General features: G+C 41.0%; 1 protein-coding gene across 1 annotated transcript in view; it reads left to right on the forward strand.

Moving 5' to 3' along the window:
* Nucleotides 1–1,439: 1,439 nt before the first annotated feature.
* The window catches only part of col15a1b (collagen, type XV, alpha 1b), a 70,500-nt gene continuing 58,871 nt past the window's right edge, over nucleotides 1,440–13,068 (forward strand). Inside the window, exons 1-2 of the mRNA XM_087850660.1 lie at nucleotides 1,440–1,520; nucleotides 1,785–1,840. Coding sequence (XP_087706786.1) covers nucleotides 1,510–1,520; nucleotides 1,785–1,840 — 67 coding nt within the window. The 5' untranslated portion in view covers nucleotides 1,440–1,509. The remainder of the gene's footprint in view (nucleotides 1,521–1,784; nucleotides 1,841–13,068) is intronic.

The following is a 13,068-nucleotide window of genomic DNA, read 5'->3' on the forward strand; positions in this document are numbered from 1 at the left end:
TGACATCTTCTGAGAGTGGAAAAATTAGTTTTAAAATGCACATCTGATACAAGAAATTTATGACCTTTACTACATGCTAATTTGTACAACCTGGACCCACCCAACCATCTCAAATGAATAATTTAACCCAAACATTACCGGTTTCCACCCAAGCAGCCTTTATTAAACTTGAAAGGCAGAAATAACAGATGTCTAGATAGATATATAGACATAAAGAGTATAAATAGCACAAGTGTCTTAGGAAGGGCGTTTTCTCAGTATAAGGTGATGCAGTGAGCAAGAATGTAACTTTCCTGGTTCTCACAGACATTATCATTCCAGAATCTGGTGATGCCAGGGTGTTAACATCATGACATGATTATTCCACAGATTCCCTTTGACCTCGTTGACCTGTTATCCTTTCATTCTGCTAGCTTGAGAAAGAATGTCTAAGAGGAGATTAAAACTGTCAAGCTCTGCTATTTTAAACTACTGCACTTGATCGAATATTGATTTGTTCTTTTTTAATATATCAATTCTGTGGTTAAATCTTCTGTGTCTTCTTTATTTAAACATTAAACATGTTCTTTGTTTTCTAATTTCTTAGAAATTAGGCTTTGTCTCATTCAGCCTAAGGCTGCACACGTTAATCTCATAATTGGTACCTTTTTAGAGGTGCAAACATCTGCTCATTGTTAAGCAGAATCCTGTTCTTTTTTCCATTTTAATTAAACTATTTGATTGGATGATGAAGCCTCTTCATGAACCATGGAGAGGCTAGTATACACACATTATTAGTATTGTCATTTTCCTCTGAGGTGGCACCAAAAATTCCCGTATCACAGAAAAGCCTTGGTTGTTATATTGTAGGTGTTTATTGAATTACCATCAACTATATCTGACACAGGTCAGTGCAAAGTTACTTTACAGGAGAAAGGCAGTAAAGTGGTCTCTGTTTTTCAGGGTGAGTGTGTACAGAATGAAACAGGGGATGGGGGAAGTGAGGATCACTGGGTGACCAACAACAAATCTTTGACCCAGGACAACCAGGAAGCTCCGGCCATGTTCTTTGATTTCGTCATTGTGTCACTCTTTCATTAGGAAGCATTACTGGATTTCTTTCACTTCAATGATACAAATATATCCCTGCAGGTACAATGAATTAAAGCACTCTAAACAGTATTGTACATAGAAGTCGATTCACTGGTAGATGCATTTAACTTTAAATAACAGCCCGTCACGTTCTTATCAATCAAAGGAAATTGTCTCAACCAGCAGGTTAACAAAGAAGGTCTAAAGAGTACGTTTTTTTCCTTCAAGGGAGTCAAATTTCCCAACTGTGTGGGTCCTAAGAGTCACAGACAGAACTGAGGGAGTCTTTGTGCTGGGAGAGAGAGAGGGAGAGAGAGAGGGGGAGAGAGAGCAGCACTGTGACTTCAGGTCTGCACAGTCAGGCAGAGGGACCACAAAGTTTGCCTCACACATGTACTTGGAGTTTACTTCCAAAGCCGGATTTGCGTATTTACTGAAATGTCTCAGCGGTAAGAAGCTGTTATTTATATCTTACCTCAACATTTTCTGCATAAAAGAACTGTTTTTATTATTATTATTATTATTATTGAAATTATAAAAGCATTTCTCAGAGCAGACCTGTTCATTTCTTCTATACACTGCTAGATTTCTGCTGTTACATTTCAGCTGGAATTTTAAATCGATGCAGTGTGTTTTAACTTCTTTTTTTTTTTTAGTCTATGCAGAATTTCTCCAAATGCAACTTTCATTGTGTGTCTGATGTGTCTTCTTAGATGGTGTCTTACCATGCTGCTGTGCTGGCTGGCAGCAGCTCTGCAGGTTACAGAAGGTAAGGTTCACGCAGCTGCAGCTCAGCATGGCCTGTATAAAGAAAGTAACAGCTGGGACGGTCTGTGATTGCAAAAAGAAAATGGGACAGTGACCCAGAGATGCTTGATCCAAGGAGGGATATGTTTCCTAGTGTTGATGATTAATCCCACTGAACTATAGACAGCAAAAGTGTTTTAAAGCGATCGACACATAATAAGAAAGCATATAAGTTAACTATGATGCCAAATTATTGATCTACGGTTGTAGACGTTTCTATATTTCTCAAGCGACTCCTTTTGCAAAGTACATATCGCAGTGAGTCATTGTCGTTTAGGGATTTTACGTGAACTTTCCTTAGGTGAGAGATGCTTGAAACCTTACAAAAAAACAAACTATTGACAAATCCTAGTTCTTAAAAAGGACTTTTAACAACTAGGATTTTCCTCTTAAAGACTAAAATCACAAGAATAAATCTTTCAGGAATGGTCTGCTAGCATGTCAACTAACTTACTAGTTTTTCCACAGTTAGATGCATTTTATGCTGCGCTCTCCTTTAGCTCAAATTATCATCTGATAAATATACATCAAAAAATCTCATTTTTGCTAAGGATGTGCATATTCTCCAGCTAGATAACATCTGGTAATCATGCATGATCTAGTAAAATAATTTAAGACTGGTCGTTCTGATTTACATCATGTAAAACACTCAGACCTCACAGGCTTTTCTCCAAAAAGCATCTTTCTACCCTGTCCTCACTAATTCCCAAATAATTTGCAGAGCTTAAACTGGTGGAGAGTTCTTGTAAAACAAACTTCCTCAAAATAGCAGTTAAGTCTTTAATGGCAACAAAAGAGTCTGGACTTGAATCCACTGCTCTCACACAGATCCATTATGAGTCACACAATATGGTTCAGCCCCCTTCCCATTTCCATTATCACACCTCTGCCTGCTGTGGTGCTTTTCATTCAGCGGCTGCCTGCTGTGGGCTCGGCTCACAGCTCGGCAGGAGAGGTTTATTTGTTTGTTTGGGAATGGGCCAGGCTTCCTCTGTCCCCTAAATCCTTTACGTATGATGATGTAGATAAAAGTCAAACTCTGCACCAGGGTGAGAAGTGAAGTGTTTGTATGGTAATGCTGTGAGGGGGTTTGTGTGTGTGTGTGTGTGTGTGTGTGTGGTGAGTTCTGGCAGAGCTTTGAAGTGGTATGTTTTGATCCTGTGCCAGTTTGATGTCAGTGGTGTGTAGGTGATGTTTGACAATGGATGATAAAAATAATGTTAGAACATCTGGTTAGAACTCATGTTCTCGATATGTCTCAGAAAGACTTGTCAACACTGAGATATTGATTATTCATACAGCTCGTGACACTGTGCGCTCCCACAGTACCCAGAGAAAGCAGCGACCTGTGGGTTGAGACTACAGCTCCTCCAACAGCAGCTCGAGGCTAACAAAATGAGTCAGTGCCTTTAGAGCTCGTCTTAAAATGCAGAAATCCAGCAATGACATTAATACGTTTACAGTCTGGAGTGCACAGCACCCCACAGCTGTTTTTATTTATTTATTTTTTTATAAATTTTATTTTCAGTCACAGCAACATGTTAATAACAAAACATTGAACATACAGTAGTTTGCTGTTCAGTATTTACAATACCTCAAAAGATAACAGAAATAGAGAAGGAAAACAAACAAACCAAAGAAACCCCTACAAAACAACAACAAACAAACAACAACAAACAAATATAAAAATAAAATGTATAAGGGACATTCAGTGTACAGTTAACTATGATAGTGATATAGAGATATGGCATCCGGTCATGATAAGGTGGTCATTTTAAATGTTTCCATGTACATCAGGAATGGCTGCCATGCCTTAAGAAATCTGGTGGTTGAACCTGCCAGTGTATATCTCATCTTTTCTAAATGCAAAAACCTCATTAGCTCTGCATGTGTGGGAGGAGCTTCCTGCTTCCATCTTAAAAGTATAAGGCGCCTTGTGATAAGTGAAGCAAAGGCAATAGAATTCGAATAGTACTTTGGCAAAGTGATGTCCTGAGGTATCACCCCAAAGATAGCCGTTAGAGCAGAAGGATCATATTTAACGTTATACATCTAATTTTAATTCAATTCAATTTTATTTATATAGCGCCAAATCACAACAAAAGTCGCCTCAAGGCGCTTCATAGATACAGAGAAAAACCCAACAATCATATGACCCCCTATGAGCAGCACTTTGGCGACAGTAGGAAGGAAAAACTCCCTTTTAACAGGAAGAAACCTCCGGCAGAACCAGGCTCAGGGAGGGGCGGGGCCATCTGCTGCGACCGGTTGAGCTGAGAGAAGGAAGACAGGATAAAAGACATGCTGTGGAAGAGAGACAGAGGTTAATAACAGATATTTCATCTCTGACAGAGATGAATTACTGAATTTCCCGGAGGAACCCACCCGAGGGATTAATAAAGTTTCATCTAATCTCTAATCTAGAGTGTTAAATATAGACACCCAATAGTTATGAAGATTGGGGCATGTCCAAAAGGTATGAAGGAGCGAACCTGTTTCTGCTTTACATCTGTTACACAGAGGGTCGGCTCCTGGATAGAACTTGGCTAACTTTTCCCTGGAGATATGTAATCGGTGTAGGACCTTGAATTGAAGGAGCCCATGCCTGGCACATATCGAAGAAGGCACGATCTGATATCGTCGTGTTGGTGTTGTTCCCAGATCATCATGAAAATGTTGTTCCAGGTTCAACATTGCAAGTGACCAATCAGAATGTTCTGAAGTCATACTTTTGCGACTTTGGGAAAAACCGCCGTAAAACAAAAAAATGTACTTAAGCTGCAAGAAACCACCTCTGTCCGCCAATCAACAGACCCTAACCCTAACCCTGACCCTAACCCATTAATAAACGCTAAGCAGAATTGATATTGTCCTTGCAACATTGGAATTTCATAAATGCACAAATGGCTTAGCGCGCAAAAGAATAACGTCACAACAATGTGATTGGTCACTTGCAATGTTGAACCTGGAACAACATTTTCATGATGATCTGGGAACAACACCAACACGACGATATCAGATCATCCATCGAAGAAGAGTGTACCCTCCGGAGAAAAGATTGCCAGAGTTCATCTGTTATAGTCATTCCAAGGTCTTTATCCCACTGTGCTTTAAGGATGACAGAGATTGAAGATCTAATAATATAGCATAGATTTCTTTAATCGCCCATCTCTTATGAATGTTTATATTAATAATTTTATCCAAAGAAGTTTCCTCAGGTAGTTCCGGAAATGAAGGAAATCGACTCTTTACAAAGTGGCGAATTTGTAGATAGCAGAAAAAATGTTGCCGAGGAACATTAAACTGCTTCAGGAGCTGCGTCACCCCACAGCTGTTTTAACCCAAAAATAAAACAGCTGTGTGAGTTGATTTGGTCCTAGAAGCTTGTGGTGGTTACTTGGGACAGTTAAGGAAGCTTTATTCCGTCTGAAGACTTGGAAGTGGGCGAGGTTCCCTCACCAGGCACCACAGATGGCTGTGCCCCTTAGTTCTAGTAAAAGAAATTCTTAATACTTGAGCATACCAAGACATTATGGACAATGTCATGCTTCCAGCTTTGTGGGAAAAGTTTAAGGATCCACACATTAGTGCACAAAGCGTGGGCCATAATGACATGGAGTCTGGTGTAGAAGATCTTGACTGGCCTGTGCAGAGTTCTGACTTCAACCCAACAGAAAACCTTTGCGATAAGTGGAAGGCAGACGAGTGAATATTTTTGATAATACAGTGTGGGCCTGAAATGTAAACAAACTTGGGTCTACACTGATACAACATAAGATTGAAAGAGCTGTTATCGGGGATGGGCTGTCTTTACCTGGTTACGGAATTACAGCCTAATTATCGTTGTCCCATTGGTCACGCTGTGCGACATTCAGCTTTAAATAAACATAAGCGGTCTTGGAGTTAGTTTTTTTATTACGTTTTCCAGTCTCACTTTTATGACATTGCAGCATTTCCTCTGTATATTTTGCGAATGCACTGATATATCATTAAAGAATATCATTACATCATTAAAGGCACTTAAAACTCACTTGCATTAATCAGTGGCAGCCACCTAGACAAGGTTACAAAAAGTACATCAGCAATAACAAAGCATAACTCACCCCAGAGGATGTGACAGCAGAAGGGCCCTTTAGTCTCCGAGAGCTGTGTGATTCTTTTGTTTGGAAATCAATCAGCTCACCCTGAACAAGGATAGTTTTCACCTGTGAACTCCTGATAGTGTCAAAAGAATCACATCTGGGCATTTCACAAAGATGTTCTTACATGTAGCACAACAGGAAATTCTTCATGTCAGATACATTCTTACAACGTGAGCATGTTATGTAGCCAGTGTTGGGGAGTAACGGAATACATGTACCGCCGTTACGTATTTAAAATACAAAATATGAGTAACTGTATTCCGTTACAGTTACCGTTTAAAAAGGTGGTATTTAGAATACAGTTACTTTGTTGAAATAAATGGATTACACGGCGGTACTTCCCTGTTTCATATTGTGGCGGGTCAGGACTGTTTGGGTTTTGTTTGACAGCTACGTTCTGTTGTTCCAGGCGGCAGCGTTACGGTTGCCATGGTTACAGGGTGACGCTCTCTCTCTCTGCGTGTTTCCTGGGTGAGAGAGGCCTTTTTGTTGTTGTTGTGCTAAGCTAACAGGCAGAATGCTACAGGTATAGCTCTAAAGAATGTAGCATCATGGGCAGTGTAGTCCGTGCTGCAGGGAGAATGGACTGCCATACACGTTATGTGTCTGTGAGCGAGGGAGGGAGAAAAAGGAAAAGTACGAGCTGTCATCGAGCAGAAACGGGAGCTGGAAGCATGTAAATATAATAATAACCACTGCAGCCAAGAAGAGAGCCTGACGAGCCCAGCTGTAAGTAAGCTATTAAGACTCGACTGTACACCGTGTTCGTGTTTTCCTCCAAAAACAATAAGTTCCGTTGGAGCAGCCTTTCAACGCCTCTCTCTGTCTCTCGCTAGCAAAGTTGACCCAGACAACAAAGTAAAGCTAGTTTTCAGCTACGAGCCGACACAGAACCCACCGTATTAGCCAGAGGTCCCTTTACTACGGTTCGGAGCCGCGGACCTTCAGTAACAGTAATAAATCACAGCAATAGTACATTCATGTAGTTGTAAACAGCATGATAATATATTAAGTAATCCAAAGTATTCAGAATACGTTACTCTCATTGAGTAACGTAACGGAACACGTTACAGAATACATTTTGGGGCATGTAATCTGTAATCTGTAGTGGAATACATTTTAAAAGTAACCTTCCCAACACTGTATGTAGCAGTCCTTGGTGGACGCAAAGACAAACGAAGCCCACTGCCTCACTGTGAATTCTTCTCACACTTACCAACTCTTCACAAATGTCCCATTGGTCACTGCTGTTGACCTGGCAGTTTAAAATCAGTTTGATGTCCACTGGATGCATGTCTAGAATATATGAGTGCTCTGTCAAGCCAGTGGGAAAACAACACTCTGCTGAGTTTAGAAACTTGAAATCAGATAACTTCTTGTAGGTTTGCTTTTAAGGGCTGAAATCACAACACTGGACTTAAATTTAATGGTCAGAGCGGACTTCATCATCATTCATGATTTACACATTTGTAGACTACACTGCAGCTGAAAACTGTTTTCCATACTTCAGACCCCCACTCCCCCACCTAAAAATGCCCCAGCTCCAGGAACCTTCACTTTCCATTTACCGTTGGTTGAATTGCCCTGAAAGGATTCAATGTTTAGCCAATATAAATGAATGTGAGGTGAGCCCAGTAGGAGTCTGACGTGTTTCCTCTGTACAGTAAAACCAAGTCATATTATTGTACTGCTGACAATGTCAGTCCTGTTAGTGTAAAAATCTCAGTTATAGCCACATGTCAACTCAATTCTCTCTGCTGCCCACAACATCATTTTCCCCATTTACTAGCACTTGACAGTTGCCCGCCTTTCTTTTTAACAGTTTTACCCGAGACTCCACATCACTTTTACTCCTGACCTTATTCAGTCTCTGATGTTACTGGAGTAAAACTCCCTCCGAGCTCCCTTTGGTGTTTTATGACTAAAACCTGGAAAGCAAGCATGTTATAGAGGTGTATCAAAGAGGCTTTACCTAAATGTCTTCAGTATATTACAGCACTGAGCCCTCGCTGCAGTCCCACGTCCAGCCTGGAATGTGCTCATTCAGCCAGAGTGACTTTGATTTGAACACAGTTGGGCACAATGGGCCAACTGTAAAAGGTGCCGTTGGTTTATGAGTGTAACGGTCAGCTCTGTTTTTAATGGGAAAAAAAGTCTGAGCATAATGGGTGTTTCTTTGAGGGTCCTTTCAATTTCCAGTCAAAATAGCCTTTCTTTCATATTTTCCATGATGTGATGCTCAAAGAGGTGATGTAGTGCTCTGACTTTGGGACCCTTTAGCATTTTCAGAAGAACTGCGTGTGCCTGGGTTCAAAATGAGGAAAGAAAGGGGATTTGTGCTGCTGCCGAGGAAATGAAAGGAATATCAGAAGCATTTATTGCTTTGACCTGATGATTTTTTTTGGAGATAAATATTCAGATTTACAGCTTGAAGTAATGGCTTTTAAAAAACAAACATAACATTGAAGAGAAGCTGTTTGTTGTTGCTGTTTGAGTACACTGTTTCCATGGTTTCTTTTAAAAAAGCTGGCCATGAATCACTATCATTGTGTGTCTCTTCCACTCTATCTGTGCTTCGGGGCATCAAGCATATAAAGACAGCATTTTTCCAACTGAAAAAAAGTCTGAAACTTCACTAATTTATGTGAGTTAAGCTTCTGTATTTGCACAATTAATCGCAATTGTTTTAAGCTTTATTTTGATTGGCTGTGACTTTTTCTCCCATCTTCCTCCAGAACCTGGTTCTGTCAGAGGTTTCTTCCTCTTAAAGGGGAGTTTTTCCTTCCCACTGTCACCAAGTAGGGTTTTCTCTGTATTATTGTAGGGTTTTACCTTATCAGCTTTTCACACTCATGAAAAAGTAGAAAGTAGCTTTGCAACTGGGCGTTTAGAGCTTTTAGCACATTAAGTGAAACTTGTACTTGTTCTTTAAACTCAAAGAACTCAAAGAAGTCCAGATGCTTTTCTGTCCAAGCTCCTTAGACTGCGATGACCTGGATGACTGAGAACCTTCACAGACTAATCTTGTTGTACGAATCTTTGGTCGTGTTGAATATGAGCATCAATCACTATAACATAATACAGTATATTATAAAGATAGGGACACACATGATACCATGGAGGGGGGAACCCACTGAGCTTCATCTTGTTTGCATTGTGTTTATCACTCGTGCAAATGTCTCTGCATAGCCTCACAGCTAAATGTTAAACCAGTGTTTTAGAGACATAAAAATACGTAACTCTCATGAAACGTGCATGTACAGAGCACATACACACAAGAGCCTGACACAGAAACCAAATGAAGAAATGTCCTGAATCTCCAACTTTAGATACACGTTGTCATTTTGAACACAATATTTCCAGATGATTTCAGAGAAGGAGAACGTTTCAAGTTTAACTTATGAAACTTCTGAAACTCTTAACTGAGCCACTTCCCACAAATATGCCACATTTAAAAACCTCCTTGAGAGTTCAGGTGGACATCAGCGTAGTTTGTTTTTTGTATATGTAAGGAACATGTGTGTTAGTGTGTATGGCACTGTGCCTCAAATGTCAGGCTTTACTCCATTTATGTTACTGTCAGAAAAGTAGTCAAAAATGAGTTTGTGTTCCATCGTCTCACTCTTGCTGCTTTAGTGAATTCAATTCAATTCAACTTTATTTATACAGCGCCAAAACACAACAACTGTCGCCTCAAAGCACTTTATATTGTAAGGTAGACCCTACAATAATACATACAGAGAAAACCCCAATAATCATATGACCCCCTATGAACAAGCACTTTGGCGACAGTGGGAAGGAAAAACTCCCTTTTAACAGGAAGAAACCTCCGGCAGAACCAGGCTCAGGGAGGGGCGGGGCCATCTGCTGTGATTGGTTGGGGTGAGAGAAGGAAGACAGGATAAAGACATGCTGTGGAAGAGCCAGAGATTAATAGCAAGATGATTAAGTGCAGAGAGGTCTATGCTGACTGAAGAGGAAATACTCAAAGTGAATCAAAGGACTCCCCCAGCAGCCTACACCTATTGCAGCATAACTAAGGGAGGATTCAGGGTGGTGTGAAGTGTGGTGTTTCCGTTTGACAGCTTGAGAGACACACCACAAACCTCTATTTTCCTTTTATACACTAGCAAGCCCGTGATTTTAGATGTATACACCCATTTGGACTCCTTTAGTGGGACAATAACCCAATGACATGGTCTCAGCTCTGCCTGCTAGATATAGCTAGATAGATATCCCAGCTGCAGACTGCTTCAAGGAATTATGGCTTTTTTCCCCAGCATACATTTTCACTAACTGCAGGAGGGAAAGCACCAGTGGAATAAATGATGCTTCAACTCTATTATGTGTCTCTGTAAGCCCTGCTTGTGAACAAGCAATCAAAACAGCATAGCCTCAGCCAGATGGAATGCAGCCATCATGAATGCGTTACCCCTTCTATGACAAGTCCAAGTTTTCTGCAGTTAAAAACATGTGCAGAGACGGGCTGTAGGCGTGACTATGACTGCAGCAATGACAGCTTTAACTGCCACTGCGCTTGTAGCTGTAGCCCCATTGTGAGCTTCTCGTGTTTTGGCATACATTCAGGTCTTAGAGGATAATTGTCTCTCTCTGGATAGAAAAGAAAAATACTGTATGCTGGATGATAGTAAAGGTTTTATTGTCATATGGGTTAAAACACAACAGCATCTCTTTGTACTGTAGTGTGTATTGTGGGTCAGCTTGCCTACATGTGTGAGTGAGCCGGACTATCTGTATATATCCTTTGACTCTGTGTTATTGTAGGATCTTTACCTTACAATATAAAACTCCTTGAGGCGACTGCTGTCATGATTTGGCACTATACAAACAAAACTGAATTGGACTGTGTACCTGAGGTGACCAGCTGTTTATCTTATGGAAGAATCGTGGCTCCTCAGTTCACAATCATCTGCACACCGTTGGAAGCCACAGAGCTGAAAATGAGTTTAAAGCTACTGAGATCACATCAGACAGCAACTGAGAGGAGCCCAGTTTGTTTGGAGATATTTCTTCTCATCGTTAGCTCCACTCACATTTTCCTAACCTTAAATACATCTTAATTTAAACTGAATGCAGTATAGCAATCAGGCTAAAATACTCTGCATCCCAAGACCAGCTCGTCTTTCTGAAGTTTCCCCTGGAAAAGAAACTTATTGCAAGTGTTTGTTTTTAATATCTACTGGTTCTATATCCATCTATATCTAGGCAGCACGGTGGCACGGTGGTTAGCACTGTTGCCGCACAGCAAGAAGGTCCTGAGTTCAATTCCACCATCAGGCCGGGGTCTTTCTGTGTGGAGTTTGCATGTTCTCCCCGTGTTTGCGTGGGTTCTCTCCGGGTACTCCGGCTTCCTCCCACCGTCCAAAGACATGCAGCTTGTGGGGATAGCTTAATTGGATAATCCAAATTGTCACTAGGTGTGAATGTGCGAATGAATGTGAGTGTGAATGGTTGTCTGTCCCTGTGTGTTGGCCCTGCGACAGACTGGCGACCTGTCCAGGGTGTACCCCGCCTCTCCCCCTATGACAGCTGGGATAGGCTCCAGCGCCCCCCGCGACCCTGAAAAGGATAAGCGGAAGCGAATGGATGGATGGATGGATGGTTCTATATCCAATTTGTTTGAATTCTCTGGGTAATTACCTGGTCTGTTTTCACAAGTACCATCAGACATTCAACTGACCTCGTCGAGAAGTTAAACGCTGTTAAATGTCTGATCTGACTAGTCCTCGCCTGCAGCCTCACCTTATATTGATGATGACTGGTGACGCAGATCCTTCTGTCACAATTAGAACTCAATTATTGTAGCGTCTTTACCTTACAACATTATTGTTGTGATTTGCTGCTATCTAAATAAAGTTGAATTGAATTGAACAATGGCGTTCCCTTTGTTAAAGCCCCACCCTTAAAATTTGTGCTACAGATTGATCTCAAAATACATTTTTGAGGGTTTTATGGACAAGTCTCCGCCCCTCCCTGAGCCTGGTTCTGCTGGAGGTTTCTTCCTGTTAAAAGGGAGTTTTTCCTTCCCACTGTCGCCAAAGTGCTGCTCATAGGGGGTCATATGATTGTTGGGTTTTTCTCTGTATCTATGAAGCGCCTTGAGGCGACTTTTGTTGTGATTTGGCGCTATATAAATAAAATTGAATTGAATTGAATTGAATTGAATTGAAGTCTGTCCACAACACTTCTTTGTACAGATTTACAGATATAAGTGTCTGAATCGTCCCAAATTTCTTTCATGTTCCTGTCTGTCTGACTTTACATGACAAACTGTTGCACTCACTCACACAGTTCTTCTGCGTCTGTGTTTATGCTCGGGAATGATTTTGCGTTTTGGGTCTGACTCTGTGGGCACAGAAATTATGCCCATGTTTTCCTGTTTGCAGATAGAGAGTGTTACATAAACACACACTCAGTTTGTTAAATCTCTAAATCCCAAGCAATGCAAACTTGATTTTCATGATGCTGTACTCCAAGCTTAAAGGGAAGTTATGGCACAGCAAATCCCAAATTTTCAATCCAGGAGAGAGCTCATACACAACATACATGTAGCAATTTAATTTCCTCACAACGAGCTTTTGTCCTAGAGCACACCAAGATCTGTGTTGTCACAATCTGAGGTACGGTTCACTGTCAACTGTTTTACACCAGCTCAGACATTTCTCTTTCCCTTAGCCCTTATCGTTCCCTGAGGAACAGTGAATGTGCACTCGGTTCTTCAGTACCTATTTTGGCTTTCCGCGCTTTTGATGAATGAGAGACTCAAATGATTTTGTGAAACCTGGCTGGTCATCTGCCAGAGAATGACCAGCTGCCCCTCGATTTGTGGCACTTAGAAGGCCAACATCTAGAACTGGCTAATCTTACTTACACTGATCCAGTTCATTAAAGCCACGCGTGAATTAGAATAGCGAAGCCGAATTCAACCCTCTGAGATGATGATAGTCAAACATTTACATAGCAACTGTATCAGAGAGGAAACATCCAACAGTCAGACTATGAGCAAGCACTTGGCAACTAGAAAAAC

The sequence above is a fragment of the Neolamprologus brichardi genome, chromosome 14 (assembly GCF_056152115.1).
Source record: "Neolamprologus brichardi isolate AB-2024 chromosome 14, ASM5615211v1, whole genome shotgun sequence".
Taxonomy (NCBI): Eukaryota; Metazoa; Chordata; class Actinopteri; order Cichliformes; family Cichlidae; genus Neolamprologus; species Neolamprologus brichardi.